Raw genomic sequence first — 19,328 nt, forward strand, 5'->3', positions numbered from 1 at the left:
TATGTGATTTTGCATACAATGTAACATATCCCTATTAATATTACTCCGTCCACAAGAATATGCATTTTTGTTTTTTTAATCCGTCTCAGAAGAATATGCACTTTTAAATTTGAAAACTTTTTTCTTTGAAATGAGATGAGACTCATTCTCCACTAACAATATTTTAATTACTTTTTCATTCTGCTTCTATCTTATTTTATCAATTGTGCATTAAAATCCGTGCCCAACTAAAAAGACATATTCTTGTGCGGCGAAGGAAGTACTATATGAGCATAGTTTTACAAATTAAAATAAGTACTCTATTTTTTATGACCAGAAAGTAACAAGTATAACAAGAATTTACTTGAATATACACTACAAAACATGGAGTAATAATGAAATAGTACTAATTTAAAACTAAAAAAGACAAAGTGGAAACAAGTGAAAATTAGTTGAAGCAGCAAATCTATGAGAAGAAGAGTCTTGTATGAGACCTTCATACCCAAATAAATCAGCAATAGAATAAATAATCCAAGTCATAAATTATATACTAGTACAGAGCTCAAGCAAATTAAGAACTGTACAACTTGGATGATTTACTACAACTATAACAATAGTTAATATTTGCTGCAGTATTTTTGAAGAATTGTAAAGAAAAAATGGATCTCAATGATGAATATCTATCTCCCATGAAGTTGTTCCAATTGGAACAATAACTGTCAAAAAGTGCTCTTCACTGCTAAAGTTAAACTGTACCTCTTCCATGTTCACATAGCAAACCTTAGGTTCCGAACTCATATAGGCTCCGAAAACACCTTCTCCTCTTCCTCTGATTCGTATTTTGTTGAACGAAGGGTCGTTGATAGCCTCAACTGCATCAATGGCCCCTCCTGAGTTGTACATGTTTATCAAACCAAGTGGGGCGAACTGGAGATCTTCATTGTACGACTGTAGAGAGTTAAAGGCTAGTCGTTATGAATGTGAGTTCGTTTGAATGCCACCGACACGAAGATGCTGCTTAGGAGTAGTGAAACTACCTTGATTGGAGACACTGTGAATACATCACATTGCAAGGTTTTCAGCTTCATAGTCAGCTTTCCATGGAGTGAAACTCGAAAGAGGAAACCTGAAGATTTTAATAAACAGTCAAATCTCGAAGAATTTCATCTCACATTAAAGCAGGAATACTCAACCTGATTTGAAAGAAAAGACTGCAAAGTCTCCAGTCTGTGGCTGCAGATCGATTTCTGTGAGATACTCTATATCGGCTGGAGATATGTCCCCAGTCAGCTCGAGGCCATCTCGTTGAACGGTGTTTTCCAGACCAGGCCAGGCTCCTGCTCCTTGGCAGTTGAACACAGCAAGCACTCCACAAAATTTGTTGTGGTTCCATATCTTCATAAGGCTTTTATGAGTGGGCAAGAAAAAAGGCGTTGAGTTTAAAAGGTAACGATGATCAGAAACTTTAATCTTACGACAAATACCTTTTCCCATCCATAACAGGATCGACAAATAAGCAGTCACGGGAAGGCCTTCCAGGATACTTCGCCCTCAACACACCTCCATCAGGCAGCACAAGCCTTTTTAGTATCTCGAAATCATGCTTTCCAGGTTTGTCACTGGCTCCGGCATAACAAAGAAGCCTCAGATTATTGGCATATTATGTTTTTATCATCTCGGAGAATAGAAAGTAGATTTAACTTTTACTGTATGTTTTTTGTGCATACGCAAATCGACTTAGCCTGCATATACCTCACATAGACACCACAACCACCAACCGCACGAGCAATTGCATGAAACTCAGCTGAATCATGGAGGCTCTGAACACAATCAAAATCAACATTAAATTGCAGGTTGAGTTCTGTCAGATGTTATAACTATTCATATTCAGAAAGAGCATCTCATACATAGAACATATCCCAATCTGGGACGAATACTTCACCAAAGAGTAAACTGTTGAAAGCTACAGCAGCTATATGCAGTGTCTGTGTAGTCGGGTTATTGGGGTAATAATCATCCGATGCACGGGTAATGGCACTCGTATTTGCACTGCCAAACATAAATAGTTTATCAAGCTATTGTTATTTTTCCATCTGAATATTGTGTTAACAGCACCACCAAACCCGTAGTGCGAGTGACTACATTCAAAAAAACATAAGTTATTAAACTACATCCAGGTTAAGAGTTTAGTACCTGTAAAGAGAATCGTTACTCTGAGCCATGCAACATATTATACTATTGTCTTGGAAGTTGTTAGATATGGACTTCTCGAGAGATTGATGAAAAATTCTAGCAAGCGAAACTCGACCTCCTGAACCCGTGGCTAGTGTTTCCAGTATATTTTGCACATCCACCTTAACTCCATCCACGTCCTGTGACACGAGATAGCTGTGCAGGTCGTCATAAAACTCAAATATCCTTTCTGGATCAACCATACCAACACCATACTCCTCCATACGGTCCATGGCTATATCCCTGCGATGTGCAAGATTTCCTATCGATTGCTTTGGGAACTTTACTGTCGGATTGTATTTCTGAGTTCCGGGACAATTTGGATGAAGTCCACCCCAGTATCCCATTAATGCGTGCCATACATATACATACCTGGAAGAAGAAACAAATGCATAATTAATGAGAACAGAAAAGCTAAGCTATCTATGAAAAAATTTACTGTGCTTCCGGAAAGCCTATCATGTACAGACGGTGGTGATCAAGAATATTACTATATCGCACTTGAATCCTTGTGCTTTTACTCAATGTGGTAATATTATAAATTTATAGACAAGAGGAGGAAAGAAGGAATAAAAACAGCATACTTGAGGCCAAAAGTTTCCTTTATATCAGAAACAAAGTCCTTTAAACTACGCGGCTTGCTGCTTGAATCATAATTTGATGCCTTCCTAAACTTCTCATTTTCTCTTATACTCATCAACCTTGCACCAAACCTGCATTTCAAGTACTGGCCCTGTTATATTACATATGAATTCTCCAACTTAAATGTCAAAGGGAGGAACAGTGAACTCACTGTGACCCTTCTCGGAGAGGCTCTCCCAACTTTTGGAACTCATTGGCTGTATCTTGCCATCCATCATCAATGATTAAAAACCTCGCTGGAGTGCCACCCTCAGATAAGCTGAGAGAAAAACAGAATAGGCAAGAGACAATGAGATCATTTTAACTGAAAGCTTTGGAAGAAGGCCAAGAAGAATGCTGCCGGTTCAAAATATTCTCAAGATTTATGTTTGGAATTTGGATATGCATCTACAAGTCATGGGAGACACTCAAATTGCTGACTGTAAATACAGAAATAGAATCACTAATGCGCAACTTTCTCCGCCTAAAATTGATGAAGAGCTGAAGTTTTGTGAGAACACGTAGAAATACTTTGACAACCAGGAGTCAAAATCTTCTGCTCGCAAAACATGTTAAATAATACATACATCAGAGATAAGAATAAACAGCAATGACATTGAACTTCGAAGCATATTGCCACTTCTTTTTCAACAAAACATTATCAGAACAACAATGATGTTCCAAGTATATGAATAGAAGTTGAATAATGAGGATTTGGGGAAAGTGCAACAATCATATTATCAAGCCAGTATAAACCTTTTCAGCCCATCTCTGATTCCTTGGGGATTTACATCTTGATAAAAAGCATCCCAAGTGCACCAACCAAACCAATCAAGCATCCCAGGCAACTGTAACAAAAAATATACTTATATATTACAGAAGGGGGTGGGGTTCATTTCTCTAGATAACAAGTTCTTAGTTTCAAGATAGCACGAGAGTATTTCGAAGGACATGCCTGCTTAGTCTCTCTAAGAGCAAATGTTCCACTGTACTTTTGCAGAATCCTGTGCATTGTCAAATGTCACCAAAACCATTATCTATGAAACAAAGATTGCCAAAATACCATGTGCTATTGAAATTAGTAAGTGTACTTCTGCGCTTTCATACTATCAGTGAAACAAAATCCTCTACAAAGCCATTCGATCAAATCTAGTCATGGAATTCACAACCTCTTTTGAGGCCCACCTACTTCATAGATTCCTTGATTAATTCGAAGGGGTTGCTTCCATAGTTCACTAAAACTGCTCTGGAAGCCCCAGGTCCATTTTTGGTAGAGTCGCCTGCAGAATCATGAGAAACTCACTTCAGAGCACACAAACTACAAGTTAGTAATTTATGCAATATAGGAAGTGGAAAACAAGACCACCATTGATTAAATTGTGTGGAGCAGAGTTCCTGAGGTGTCAAAATTATACCAGCTTTCTGTCCAGGAGAGAAGTTTTTATGCAAGATGACACAAACCAAGATCCATCCAAAAATATTTAGCATGACATTGTAGATATACACTCTTTGGAGATATGAGCACTTCAAAGGCAATTAACACTGAACAACCTGAAAATCTCATACCAGTTTCGACACAAACTTCTAGCTCATTAGCTAAGTTCCCCTGCAGGCTGCTCCTGAATTCTCCATCTAATATAGGCAGAAACAGCACATAAGCTGTATTTCCATCAGGATCTGCAACATTTGGCTCTTCCCTTGCCTCCAGCAGCAACATCTGCGTTTCAGCAGGAATGTCCTTTCCTGAACTCCCCACTCGCGGTATCATCCACCATATCTTGAACCTAAACAGAGACAACAATCTCGCTTCTCTGCATTCAGCACATACATCACACCACTTGACAATGTAGGTAGATATCTTATCTCTTGCGTGAAAAAAATAGCATAAGGCATTAAGGATAGCACAAGAAGCTAGAAGGGAGGGATCAGAGGAAAAAAAGTTAAGAGTAAAATCAAACATAATTACAACAAAATTTCAACATCACATTTCGACACTTGCTCTATTACTTTTTTTGCAGTGATGAGTCTAATCATAGAAAGCGTATTGAATTACAAATTTTTCTCTAAAACGGGACAATTATACTTAAATAAACATTCCCCTTCCAGTTAAGAGTATAAAGCAATGGATGGATCAGCTGCAATGTCTTCAGATACAAGGCTACTAATGAGAACCAGGTTCTGATAACATATTTACAATTACAATGTGACCTTTCTGAATGATAAAGTAGAACTGCAGGAGTAGATGTACATGCAACAACCACCGAAAACTTGTGTACCTACCTCTCTAACCTATGGTCTGCAGATTGAGCAAGCAAATAATCACTTAAAAGAAGCTTCAAACTTTTGGTCTACCAAAGTTAAAATTGCATCGCAAGACTTCATTTCACACAGCCTAAGGAGATGGTTTCATGTTTCTTATAATCATATCATAATGTCAGGATCTTTTAGTAAATAATATGTAACTTATCCAATAATGCCCCACTTCTGGAACAAAGAACAGATAAAGTAAGAAAATGAAAACAACAAAAAAATGTGATGATATAAATATAGAGAGAAAGCAGTAGCTAAATCCAAGAATCAAAACAATGAGTAAACCCCCAAAATGAGCTTACTGAATAAGACCGAGCTTGAAGACATGTCTAGAGGTGGTCTGAGAGGAAAGGGCGCCCAAGAAGGCGGCTGAATCAGAGCAAGGCGTGAGCAGGACATTCTCCGGCACGCCCAGAAGCGTGTCCCTGCCGTTGAAGGTCAAGACTCCATCTTTGAGAGCGGGGGGAGTCTTGACGAACATGGACCATCTGGCGGCGCCGCAGCGTGAGGTTGTGCGCAGGCGTAGGAAGCCATTTGCCGGCGAAATTGGAGAGAGGTTGTTGAATTTGAATCGCAGAGTCCTGAGAGAAGTGGAAGACACCGCGGTGGCCATGAATAAAGCATTATTGCAAAAACGGATAATTATATATATACATGTGTGTAGTGTGTTGGAGTAAATCCGTGGACCACATAGGAGAGGAGAGGAGACGGAGAATTCATGAAGAGCAATCTTTTCCAAAACGGAAACAACGTCCACCTAAATCTAAAATGTCTAAATATCTCTATGGACCCTACTACAATTCTACAATTGATGCAACACTTTTTATTTTTGTTCTGTCTCATAAAATTTATCTTATTTTTCTTTATGAAAATTCTCTAATACTCACTATTTTATTAACTATCCATTAATTTATGCTTCGTTCCAAATGTTCTTATTTTTTTAAAAGGGGGAGTATTTTTTTTATTTTGTTGTTAAGAGTCATGACCAATTTATATCAGGTGATACAGACTCTAGCGGTAGAGAAAGAAAATAATTTGTATATTTAATTAATGTTAAATATAAATATAAATAATATACAGTAAAAGTAAATATTATTTTCAAATAATATTATTTAATTCAATTTCTAAATAAAGTAGAGAGAAAATGGACGAGGGAAGGTGAAGAGAGAGGTAGTGTTGGGAGTGGGCTTTTTTTTCCAAATGAAATCCATTTGACCATTTTTAAGAGAGGTGTATTAGAGCATCTCCAATGTAAATAGGCCAGTCATAGGTCAATCACTCTCTCTCCTTGCTATGTCAGTAGCACTAAAAATTCACCTGCCACATCAGATTTAGGCTAGCCATAGGCCAGGCGCAATAAAAATAATTCAAAAAATACTATATTTACGGAATTAAACACAAAATACGGAATTAAATTTACGATACATATACGGAAAAAATTCGTTAATTTTATTTAAATAAAAAAAAGTACATTAACTAAAAATCAAAAAAATTTACATAATAAAAAAAAATTCGGGCTTCCACACTCTACTCCTCACTAATTTATTAAAAAAATACATTAAAAAATGTTAGTATGCCTGGAAACCGTTATAGTTTGCCGCTAGCCGAACGGGGGTCTCGCCGTGTGCCTATTTAAAAATTACATAATTAAAAAAAATTCATAAAAAAATACATTAAAAATGCAATAAATAAAAAAATTGCACAAAAAAACACATTAAAAAAATACATCAAAAATAAAAAATAAAGAATAGCGTTGGCCGATCGCTGGCCGATCGGCACGCCACAATGGCGGCCAGCGCATCGGCCAGTGTCAGACGACCGGCTAGCCCACGCCGCTTTTTTCGCCGATTTCGGGCTGGCCTGCTGCAATGGTTCGGCTAGCCAACCGGCTAGCGACGCGAATCGGCTAGCCTGCATTGGAGATGCTCTTAGGAGATGTTTAGTAAAGAGGATCCATTTTCGTCCATCTCTCATCCTCACACTTTTAAATATATTAAAAATATAGATATCTTATACACAATTAATAAATATAGGGCATGTTTGATAGATTGGTTGAGATATAATAAGATATGTAACTTTTGATAAGAAACACGGGCCAAAATCAAGTTAATGACAAGATAATATTTTTGTGATAGATGTTTGGTATATGAAATAGTGTTTGAAGTTGTTTTATAGATACGATGTGAAAAGATAAAATTCCTCTTGTTATCAATATTGTGTGTTTTACTACATTGGAGAGAGGAGATGTAATTGGTGATTAAATTAGTAAGTATTGCAGGAACTAAGAAATGCTTGAATAATTTTAATTGAGTTTATATCAATTAAGAAAGATGAATTCAACAAATATGTTGAAAAGGAAACAAAATTGAGCAAGAACATATGATTTCTTTTGGTGAATAAATATAAGTTCTCATGAAACATTCTCAAAAAATTTGTAAAACATATTACCTTAAATTGAGGCAAAATGAGATTTGGGTGAAGATGTGTTCTCCCGAAGAAAATGAAACTTCATATGAAGATGAAGACATGGAAGTTGCATCAATGGTGGGATAGAGATTACCAAATTGAACAAGAATAGATAACAATAGAACAATTTATACTATCATCAATAGACATACCACAATTGAAATGGTTAAGAATCAAAATAATCCAAAGTCAATTAGAGAAATAAGAAATTTTTGAAAAAAATAAGGTCAGATCTGACAACATTCATCACAGCCTCGAGTCGACACCTCTGATCGAACCAGAGCGGCACGTCGGCCGTGGAGTTCGGTCCGGTCGGATCCGACCGAACTATACTGTCGCAAGCAATCACTATCGCCGGCTGCCATTGTGTCGAGGGAAAGAGAAAGACCTGCTGTTAGGATGCCTTGAATCATTACTGTTTGCCGCTAGCCCTTGCCTTGGGGGTCCGGAGGCGCGGAGTGGCCCCGGGCCCGACGGTATGATATGTTTTCTGTTTGGGCCTTAATTGTAGTATTAGGCCCAGTTCGTCGTTTGTACCTATTTAAATAGAAGTAGGGTACGAAATCATTGTATCTGAAAACCGCAGTCATAATACAATTTGTTCTCCGTTCTTGCCCGTGGATGCAGCCAACACAACGTTGGTGAACCACGTAAATTCTGTGTATATTTACGTTCCTTTTGTTTCTCGATTCACAATTGCCCTATTTGTCATAACAAACTGGTATTCCTTGGTTTTCGAACTAGGGTTTTGAATTCCGCTGCGAGGGTTTTGTCTGGTAAATCGAGATGTCTGCTCTGAACGTGAAGGTTGAGGGTGTTCACCGGGAGAAATAGTTTTTGGTTTATGGCAAATCAAAATGCGATTCTTGCTGAAGCAACAGGGTTTGTGGGAGTCTCTCAGAACAAAGAAGGCTACGGAGGATGATAAGGAGTGGATAACCTTAGACGAAAAGGCCCATTCGACCATCATGTTGAGTCTGTCTGTCGATGTTATCATCGAAGTTGCGGATCAGGAGACGACTGCTGCTCTTTGGGCGAAGTTGGAGAGTCTATACATGACGAAGTTTCTAACCAACAAGTTGCTCTTGAAGCAACGTTTGTTTCGGTTACGCATGCAGGAAGGTACGCCCCTTCGGGATCATCTGGAAAATTTGAATAAAATTTTGCTAGATTTGCGTAATGTTGAAGTTAAAGTAGAAGATGAGGATGCTGCTTTAATTTTGCTTGTGTCTTTGCCTGAATCTTACGAAAATTTTGTCGAGTCTTTTATGATTGACAAGGAAACTCTTTCGTTGGAGGATGTTCAATCTGCTCTCCACATTAGAGAGGATTGTCAACAGGCAACGAGTTCAGCCACAGAAGATCTGTCATCGGGATTATCTATTACGGGTAAAGGACAGAAGAAATTTGGACAGAAGAAGCAGAACTCAAAAGGTTCAAAAGGTCCTAAAGGCCCTAAGCCAGATGCTATCTGCAGATATTGTAAAGAACCAGGGCATTGGAAGGCTGATTGTCCAAGGATAAAGAAGAAATTGGGCAAGAAGGAAGATGCTAACGGTTATGCGACGCAAATTCGGAAGAAGAACTGGCCTTGGTTGCGGATGAACAACCACACTGTAATGATGTGTGGATTTTGAATTCAGGAGCATCGTATCATCTCTGTCCTCACAGGGAGTATTTCACCACTTATGAGAGATAGATGGAGGTAATGCTACTATGGCCAACAGTGCTGTCTGCAAGGTGGTTGGCATCAGCTCAATCAGGATTAGGACACATGATGAGGTCTTCTACACCTTGAACGATGTTAGGCATGTTCCACAGATGACGAAGAATCTGATATCCCTGAGTACTTTTGACAGTAAGGGGTTCAGTTTCAAAGGTGAAGGTGGAGTAATGCGTATTTTGAAAGGTTCGAAGGTGGTTCTGAAAACTTTGAAACATGGTACCTTGTATAGTTGTATGTTTTGATAGGTTCCATCGTGGCCAATTATGCTGATATTGCATCGTCCGATGTTGCAACCAAGGATATGACCAAACTGTGGCATATGAGGGTCGGTCACATGGGAGAACGTGGTATGAGAATCATGTCGAATCGTGATTTTCTTTTTGGGAATAAGGTGCAGAAACTTGATTTCTGCGAACACTGTGTGCTGGGGAAGCTTCATCGCAGCAAGTTTCCAAAGAAGGGTGTTCATCGAACGAAGGGGACACTTGACTACATTCATATGAATTGTTGGGGTCCCTCACGTGTTGAGTCTGTTGGAGGACGCAAGTATTTTGTGTCGATGATTGATGACTACTTGAGAATGACTTAGGTGTTTATGATGAAACATAAAGGTGAGGCATTCAAGAAGTTCAAAGAGTGGAAGACTCTAATTGAAAACCAGTATGGGAAGAAGATCAAGCAATTGAGAACAGATAACAGATAACAGTCTGGAATTTTGTTCGTTTGAGTTCGATGAGTTTTGTAGGAGTGAAGGGATCGTTCGCCATCATACCGTTAGACATACACCATAGCAGAATGATGTGGCAGAATGCATGAATCAGACGTTGTTAGAGAGAGCTGATGTATGCTCTTTCAAGCTGGTTTGACTAGGAAGTTTTGGGCAGAGGCAGTAAACACGGCTTGTTACCTGATCAACCATGGACCTCACACTGGCATTGACTGCAAGACACCGTACGAGGTATGATCTGGTTCACCTGCAGATTACTCCATGTTGAGAGTTTTTGGGAGTACTGTTTACTATCATGTAAGTGAGGGTAAATTGGAGCCAAGAGCTAAGAAGGGGGTATTTTTTGGTTATGGAGAAGGAGTTAAGGGGTATAGAATCTGGTCATCTTCAGAGAACAATTATTCTCTGTCGGAATGTGGTCTTAGATGAAAACTCTATGCTTAACTCTACTGTGAAGTCTATTGTCGCAGAGGATTTGGGAGGTGTTGATGAACAGGTGGAGCTGCAAGTCACTCACGATGTGAGTGAATCACAACTCCAAGGTGGAGAAGATAAACACACTACTGCTGAAGCCGCCGATACTTCTAGTTCAGATGTTCATCCACAAGCTTGTCAGAGAAGCATTGCTATTGACAGAACTAGGAGGACATATGTGAAGCCTCCGTTGAGGTATGGTTTTGAGGATATGATGGCATATGCATTGCAGGTTGCCAATGAGGTCGAAGATGAGCCTTCGGCAGATGAACCACCTACCTACAAGGAAGCTGTTTCGGGCACTAAGCGTGCCAAGTGGCTCGCTGCAATGGAAGAAGAGATAGAATCACTTTTGAAGAACCTGACTTGGGAATTGGTTCCACGGCCCAAGGGGAGAAATATTGTCACTTGCAAATGGATTTTCAAGAAGAAGAAAGACACTACACCAGATGAGGGCATTAGATACAAGGCTCGTCTAGTTGCAAGAGGGTTCACGCAGAAAGAGGGGGTTGACTATAATGAGATATTCTCACCTGTGGTCAGACACATTTCCATCAGAGTGTTACTTGCGATAGTTGCACATTATGATTTGGAGCTTGAGCAACTAGATGTGAAGACGACATTTCTACACAGATTACTTGAGGAAGATATCTACATGACTCAACTAGAGGGATTTGTGGTTCCGGGCAAGGAAGATTATGTGTGCAAGTTGAAGAAGTCCTTGTATGGACTAAAGCAGTCTCCGAGGCAGTGGTATAAGAGGTTTGACAGCTACATGATCAAGCTGGAATTTAGCAGGAGTCCGTATGATTATTGTGTGTATCACAACAAAGCTGATGATGGTTCTATGGTCTATCTTGTTCTATATGTGGATGATATGCTCATAGCTGCGAAGTCAAAGTCTGAAGTACAGAAGTTGAAAGCTCATCTTAGTGCTGAGTTTGATATGAAGGATTTGGGTGTTGCGAAGAAAATTCTGGGCATGGAGATTTGTAGAGATAGAGAAAAGAAGAAGCTTTTTCTGTCACAGAAGAGCTGCATTGAGAAGATTTTATCAAATTTGGGATGTCTGCATCTAAGGCTATTGATACTCCAACTGCCACAAACATTCATTTGTCATCTAATCATGCACCGAAATCTGAAGTTGAGGTGGAGTACATGTCTCGAGTCCCGTACTCTAATGCAGTAGGGAGTTTGATGTACGCCATGGTCTGTACTAGGCCAGATATAGCGAATGCTGTCAGCGTTGTTAGCAGGTTCATCAGAAATCCTGGAAAGGAGCATTGGCAGGCTGTGAAGAAGATCTTTCGTTACTTGATAGGTACGTCTGATGTTGGTCTCATTTATGGAGGTGATACTCACTGTTTAGTGACTGGTTATTCAGATTCTAACTACGCTAGAGATGTCGATAGTAGAAGATCTATGACCGGTTATGTTTTCACTCTTAGTGGTACTGTTGTTAGTTGGAAAACAACTTTCCAGGTTGCAGTTACTTTGTCTACTACTGAAGCAGAGTATATGGCGTTGAAAGAAGCTGCTAAAGAGGGAATATGGTTGCAAGGGCTAGTTGGTGATCTTGGTTTACATCAAGATCAAGCTGTTGTGTTCTGTGACAGTCATAGCGCTATTTGTTTAGCCAAGGATCAAGTCTATCATGAGAGGACTAAGCATATTGATGTGAGGTATCATTTTCTAAGAGATGAGAAGAGAATTGGGGTGAAGAAAGTAGGTATTGCTGATATGTTCACCAAGTCGGTCCCGCAGAGCAAGTTTCAACACTGTTTGGACTTGCTTAATGTTATGAGCTGTTAGTTGCCCGTGGAGGGAAAATTTGAGGCAAGGTGGAGAAGTTTGTTCGTTTGGTATTATGATGATGCATTTGGAAGAAGGATTCAAGTCAAGGTGGAGATTTGTTAGGATGCCTTGAATCATTACTGTTTGCCCCGGGCCCGACGGTATGATATGTTTTCTGTTTGGGCCTTAATTGTAGTATTAGGCCCAGTTCGTCGTTTGTACCTATTTAAATAGAAGTAGGGTACGAAATCATTGTATCTGAAAACCGCAGTCATAATACAATTTGTTCTCCGTTCTTGCCAGTGGACGTAGCCAACACCAACGTAAATTCTGTGTCTATTTACGTTCCTTTTGTTTCTCGATTCACAATTGCCCTATTTTTCATAACACCTGCAATGACAGAGCGGGGTTGGTGGTGGTGCCGGAAAACGAGAGTCTATGGAGAGGGGTGAAGAAAGGAGTAGTGGAGAAGGGTAGGACATGGAAAACTGATGTTAACAGTTTATTATCTCACGAATTTTTGTAAGATACCAAAATGGACCCAACAGTGAATTTTGCACACTGTTCATACGGGTCGAGATAGGCTTTCAGTGGCCCGACGGGCTTTGAATCTTGCTAACATTGATATCAAACACATGTTTTTTACCAGATAAGAACCATTACCTTGGCATATCAAGGGTATCAAACGAGCCCATAGTATACATAAAAATAAAACTTTTTAGATAAATGAACTAATTTGACTCAATAAGATAGGGCATAGGGCATAGGTTGTTTAATTATAAAGAAAAATTAGTGATAAAAATAAAGATTTGATACCCAGACTGATGTTAAATGAACTAATTTGACTCAATAAGATAGGGCATAGGGCATAGGTTGTTTAATTATAAAGAAAAATTAGTGATAAAAATAAAGATTTGATACCCAGACTGATGTTATGTTTCAAAATGCAGCGAAGTGAAAACAAGAAATATAAATACAAATAAAAAATGTTGTGTAAAAATAATTTATATATTTTTTACAATATTTTCAACTTTTAAATAAATTAAGTAATAATAGTATTTTTTTATTAAAGTGAGAGAGAAAATAAGAAAGAAACAGTGGTGGAGGAGAGAGGTTATTTTGGAAAATGTTTTTATTTTCCAAATGGGATCTATTTGTTCCTAAGTCATGTATTTGGAGATGTTGTAGCATATGTTAGAGCATCCACAATGGCAATAGGCCAGCCATAGACAAGCCATAGGCTAGCCACAAACTCCTCCTGCCACATCATCAGCACTAAAATTCCTCCTGTCACATCATCAGGACAAGCAACTAGACAAGCAATAGGCTAGCCACATCATTAGCACTATTAAAAAAATAACTAAATTTACAGAATTAAACACAAAATACGGAATTAAATTTACGACACATATACGGGAAAATTCGTTAATTTTATTTAAATAAAAAAAGTACATTAACTAAAAAAAAATTACATAATAAAAAAAAATTTGGGCTTCCACACACGAGCCTCCGCCCCACTCTACTCCTCGCGCCGTCTCCGTCGCCGCCGTCCTTGCCACCACCCGGGACCCCGGCATCTGAGCCCGCGTCTGATCCCCCCAACTGTGCCGCGGCGGTATCCAAATCGACCCGCATACTCTCGAGCATTGAGTGAAGAAACCTCTTCTCCATGGGGTTAGTTGCCTCCCTCCATTCAACTAAGATCTTGTGCATCTATTTACGCGTTTGTTGATGCGCGTAGAAGGCGAGCTCGGCTGGCGACTTGCTAGCAGGGGGGATGCCGACTGGACCTCCTGGGACCCTGGGCGACTCCCCTCGCAGCCCGTTGCGCCCTCCTTTAACCAATCGGGCGAGTGCGGCGACCGAAGGATGGAGGGGACGGGAACTCCTGAACATCCTCGGGGAGGTCGTGGGAACCACCGCTGCTGCTGCTGTAATCACCGGCATAGTTCAGCCGCTGCTTCTTTGGCCAGCCAGCATCGACACCCGCCCGGAACTTCTCGGAATCCATCAGCACCAGATAGCAGTTCCAGTAGGTGAATTCCTTATACAGCCCCGGCACGGAGAAGGCTTTCTCCGCTATCCTCCTGCAATCCTCGTTAGTCTGGCCACTGGTCTTTATGCGGAGGGCGTTGGTGTACAAGCCCGCAAATCGGGAGACCGCAGCCCTGATTCGCTCCCACCCCTTCCGGCACTCCTCCCTGGTGTATGCCTTCCCATGCGGGCAATTCCTCTTGTAGGCTGCTGTAATTTTAGCCCACATGTTGACGATCCTCTGATTGTTCGAAACGAGGGGATCATCACAAATAGACACCCAAGCCTTGGATAGCGCGACGTTCTCATCATCCGTCCACTTCCTCCGTACACTGTCGTCATCAGCCAGTTGCGACGACTCGCCTACCACCTTTTTGCCCTTCTTCTTCTTCTTCTTCGGTGCGCCCCGACCCTACTCCCGCCCCTGACCGACTCCCCCTATATCCCTGGGAGTGGCATCGTATCGATCGACTTGTTCCAACAACTCATCTAAGGAGAAAGTCTCATCTCCAGTGAATTGAGTCTCCACTGGGGTCGATGTGTGGGAAGACGCAGTAAAAAAATCAAGAGTGGGGCGATAGACATTGTCCTCTCCCCCCCCCCCCCCCCCCGCGTCCCCTGCATGACGGGCTGCACCCCCGCCTGCCACCCCGACATCATCTGCGACATCATCTGCATCCCGGCTCCCAAACCGGGCATCATCTGCTGCCAAGGGTACATGTTGTAGTACCCGCCGCCCATCTGCCCCCATCCCGCTCCCGCGGATACCGTGAGAGTTTGAGTCCCGCTCGTCGCTGGAGTAAACTCGTTGTTGTTATCCATTTCGCGATGTTGCTGTTGTTATCCATTTCGTGTTGTTGCTCTTGTACAGAAATTAAGAGAGAGAGAAAACTCGTTAAAACAAGTGGTGCGAATGAAAATGACATGAAAATCGCGTATGTATAGTGTTTCAAAAATTTAATTAAAAAAATGCGATGGCTGATCGCTCGCCGATCGCCAGCCTACAATGCCGGCGAGCGGATCGGCGAGCGCATCGACCAACGCCCGGGAATCGGCGAGCGCTCGCCGATTCCACGCTCACTGATTGCAATGGTTCGACGAGCGGACCGACCAGCGCCGAGAATCGGCTAGCCGGTCGCTCGCCGACCATTGTGGATGATGCTCTTATAGGTGATCTCTTCCGAGTCTCTAGTAATATTATAAATATTATTCTTGAGGTTTAATCAGATTTCAATGCGAAAGAAATATTCTATTTTTATATATTAGTTTATAATATAATGTGAGTTTAATGAATTAGTGAAAAATAAAATTTGTTTATACATAATAGAAATAAGTAGATAATAATTTATGATGGATCAAAAATATGGACAATATTTAATGGATGGAAGAAGTATTTTTTAAAAGATCAAACTATATATTAGATTTGTAAACAATTGAGTTATAATCCTTTTGGATTTATGATGAATCTTAATATTAGGGATAACTAGTATATCCCCTGCGCGTTGCGCAGCTGAGAAAATTCGTAGTAAATCATATAATTCGTGCGAGATATGAATAAAGGAAATTATTTAACACATTTTGTGCCCAAAAGTTTTGTACCAACTTAATTGGGACAAAGAGAGTACAATATTTAAGAATACAATATTTAAGAATACATATTTTCTTATAAATTTATAAGAAAAACATACTCTCTCTAGTCAAGACTAAGAAGATTATTTTAAGATTTCATACCAAAAAATTATGTACCAACTTAGTTTGTACAAACAAAGTACAATAATTAAGAGAATCTAAAGTGTTAGTGCATCCCCCAGCGCGTGGCGCAGCTGACGACATTCGTAGTTAATTACGTATTCATCTAATTACAATTGTAATTAGTTACTGAGTTGTCAATGGAGAATGCATATGTATAAAATATTGAATACAATTTTAAATATTTATGTATATCCCTATAATTATGCTTAGTTTTCGGTCAAAAAGAAAATCTAAATTATCCCTATTGAAAATATGAGATGCACTTCATTATTGCGTATAATCTTAAAATATTATTTAACAACCCAAGTGCAAATGAAAGTAAATCTTATGCGTAATAATTGTGAAAATTTAGAGATAATATTGTATTTCCTTATCCATTCTCCCTCAGCCACTAAATCAATACAATTTTAAACTCTTCATTAATTATTTTCTTAAATACACTACAAAGAATTCAAATCCTTTTAACCTACCAATCCATAAAGGCAATAATCAACTTATACTAAAATCAAACAAAATACTTTAGCAATAACACATCTTTCAAGTTATATTACCCTATTAATAATTCCTCACAGAATTAAAACCATGATTCACAACTTTCCACATTAACGAAAGAAATAAATAAACACTACTCGCTCCGTCCCGGCTAAGATGACACATTCCTTAGCCGGCACATGATTTTATGAGTTGTTGGTTAATGTGTTTAATTGGAGAGAGAAAAGGTGGGTGAAAGTATTAAAATAGAGAGAGAAAGAAAGATGAATATTTTAATAGGGGTGAGAAAAAGTGGTTGGGTGTATTAATTGGAGAGAGAAAGTTTCCAAAAAAGGAAATGTGTCATCTTAGTTGGGACAAACTAAAAAGGAAAACGTGTCATCTTAAGTGGGACGAAGGGAGTACAATATAACGACTCTAAGAATATAAATCAAAAGCAGAAACTTAGCTTCAATAGATATGCAAATCATAATATACAAACACCAATAACATAATATCAGTTTAACAAATACATTTATCATCAACAGAAAACAAAAAAAATGCAGATATATATATTAAACATTAAATATCGACAAATAAATCCTATTATGTAAAACAAAATATAATAACCATATTGCATGTACTCATATTTTATTGCATAGATTAGAGCACAACATATTAACAATTATAGGAATCTCAGCAAAGGTAAAATAATACGATATCATTGTATAATGCAATTATAAATTATAGGTGTAGTAAATAAAATCCAAACAAACTTCGAACTAATTTAAAAAGTAATCTAGCATGCATTATCCTTTTTGACTATTATAAAAACTAATTTAAAAAGTAATACGGCATGCATTATGTGTATATACGTGTAGTTTATAAAATTGTACGTTTATCAATCACTTTTCTTTATTTTCACTCAGAAACAATTATACATACAGATGTGAAAACACAAGTTGAAGCATAATGTTATTGCACATATACTACACGTCTATTAGTCACTTTTATGAATATTTCCTTATATATCTATATAATAAAATGGAGTACTATATTATTTCCTCTTATTAAATTTACAGGAATGATGGCATTAATTTATAGTATTTTATTATGTACTTGAAAAGTTGAAATAAATAGAGAGACCATCTCATCGTATCTTTTAATGTTAGTAATATTAATTAGTGATAAATTTAGTTTTAATTTAATATATACTTCCAAAACCTATAGAATATTAATATACTCCATGTATACTTCCAAAAACTATAGAATATTAATATACTCCATGTATACTTCCAAAAACTATAGATTATTAATATGCTCCAAAATTATTATTACTAATTTTCATCTTTTTTAGCACCAATTGTGTATTTTCAATTTCATATTTCAATTACGGTAATTTATGCTGTTTATTTTATACAATTTTAGTCTATCATTTATCGTGCTTTTTATCAATTTTTAGTGTGCAATAATAAATTTACCATGTAATTTTTTATTATAAAATTTAACAAAAATAAATATATAATGGTGTGATTGGATAGTCACTAATAAATTACAAAAAAAGTATAGTTGAGTTTGTTGAATATTGAGCATATCTTAAAATATTATAATTTATTATTTTAGGTTCTCTTATACATATATGATGCAAAAAGTAAATTTCCCATTGATTGATTTAAACTCAATCAAAGATAATAAAAAAGTCCAAAAGTTACATAAATTATATAGCTTCTCTAAGAAGTTTTGAACACAAAATCTTAATAAAGTGCAAATGTATACTATGAGTCAATCTTTGTATGGTTTTATAAAATATGAGATAAAAATACACTATTGATTAATAACATAAAAAAATATTTTCTTCCAAATTGATAACAAAATTTTATATAATCCATATATCAGTATGTTGTACAATTCTTTCTTTGCACAAATGAAAGGAAAAGTTGAATTAGCAATTTATGATAGTGGAATAGGAATAGCCGTTATAGCCTCTACAGTGTGAATTGGGAATATGAGAATGCATTGAGAATAGAGAAATTTTTTGGAATATGCTTCATATGGATAAAGCACCATTGTACTTTGTATAATGCACATACAAAACGTGAATGAGTGTTATTGATGTGATTATCAATCAATAAATCAATGTACCAAATGACACAATCTCATAGGTTGATAAATATTTTTTTAAAAAAATTTATATATCTTTTATCTATTATATTAAGTAATTATATAAATTATACCAAAATTTTCAATTTTTCATCCTCTATAAATATAGACCGCATTTGCTATATTTATTTTATCATAGAAAAATATCATCTTTTCTTCTCATATAATCCCTCTTTTTTGGTTGTAGTCTTCTTTGTTTTTACTATGAATGGTGGTGAGAGTAATATATTATATGATTCTCAAAATTACTACTATTACTAATTTCCATCTTATATTTTGAGCACCAATTGTGTATTTTTCAATTTCATATTTCAATTACTATAATTTATGTTGTTTATTTGTTTATCTTTCCATTTGTTGTGTTTTTTTTTTTTTATCAATTTTTGGTATGCAATAATAAATATTTCATCTAATAATATTATTATAAAAATAAGTATATAATTGTGTGGTTGAATAATCACAGATAAATCAATCATAAAAAAAAGGTATAGTTGAGTTGGTTGAATATTGAGCATATCTTAAAATATAATAATTTATTATTTGGGTTCTTTTATACATATATGATGCAAAAATTAAATTGTC

The 19,328-nt window shown here is 37.6% G+C and overlaps 1 protein-coding gene across 2 annotated transcripts; it reads right to left on the minus strand.

Annotated features, from left to right (window-relative positions):
• Nucleotides 1-478: 478 nt before the first annotated feature.
• Nucleotides 479-5,839, minus strand: LOC125215258 (putative galactinol--sucrose galactosyltransferase 2). Of its 2 annotated transcripts, none has more exons than XM_048116626.2 (14): nt 5,445-5,839; nt 4,399-4,616; nt 4,022-4,112; nt 3,788-3,836; nt 3,589-3,680; nt 3,005-3,112; nt 2,796-2,924; nt 2,173-2,583; nt 1,887-2,028; nt 1,732-1,799; nt 1,464-1,598; nt 1,173-1,384; nt 1,017-1,105; nt 479-927 (listed from the first exon to the last, which is right to left on the minus strand). In XM_048116626.2, the coding sequence occupies exons 1-14, from the start codon at nt 5,753-5,755 to the stop codon at nt 646-648; spliced, it is 2,337 nt and encodes a 778-aa protein (XP_047972583.1). In that variant the 5' UTR covers nt 5,756-5,839; the 3' UTR covers nt 479-645. The 2 variants fall into 2 exon arrangements, with proteins under 2 accessions (XP_047972583.1, XP_047972582.1); XM_048116625.2 differs by having other exon boundaries at nt 4,399-4,643.
• Nucleotides 5,840-19,328: the final 13,489 nt, after the last annotated feature.

This window comes from Salvia hispanica, chromosome 3, assembly GCF_029641045.1.
Source record: "Salvia hispanica isolate PSC_SH4W2 chromosome 3, Shi_PSC_v1, whole genome shotgun sequence".
In the NCBI taxonomy this organism is placed as follows: Eukaryota; Viridiplantae; Streptophyta; class Magnoliopsida; order Lamiales; family Lamiaceae; genus Salvia; species Salvia hispanica.

What these genes read in the sequence shown, in the direction of transcription:
- LOC125215258 (XM_048116625.2), bottom strand. Translation starts at nt 5,755, where the DNA reads ATGGCCACCGCGGTGTCTTCCACTTCTCTCAGGACTCTGCGATTCAAA. An exon ending in TTAATCAAGGAATCTATGAA is followed by an intron (nt 3,837 to 4,021) that starts GTAGGTGGGCCT and finishes GACAATGCACAG; the next exon opens with GATTCTGCAAAAGTACAGTG. An exon ending in TCACAGTGTCTCCAATCAAG is followed by an intron (nt 928 to 1,016) that starts GTAGTTTCACTA and finishes AACTCTCTACAG; the next exon opens with TCGTACAATGAAGATCTCCA.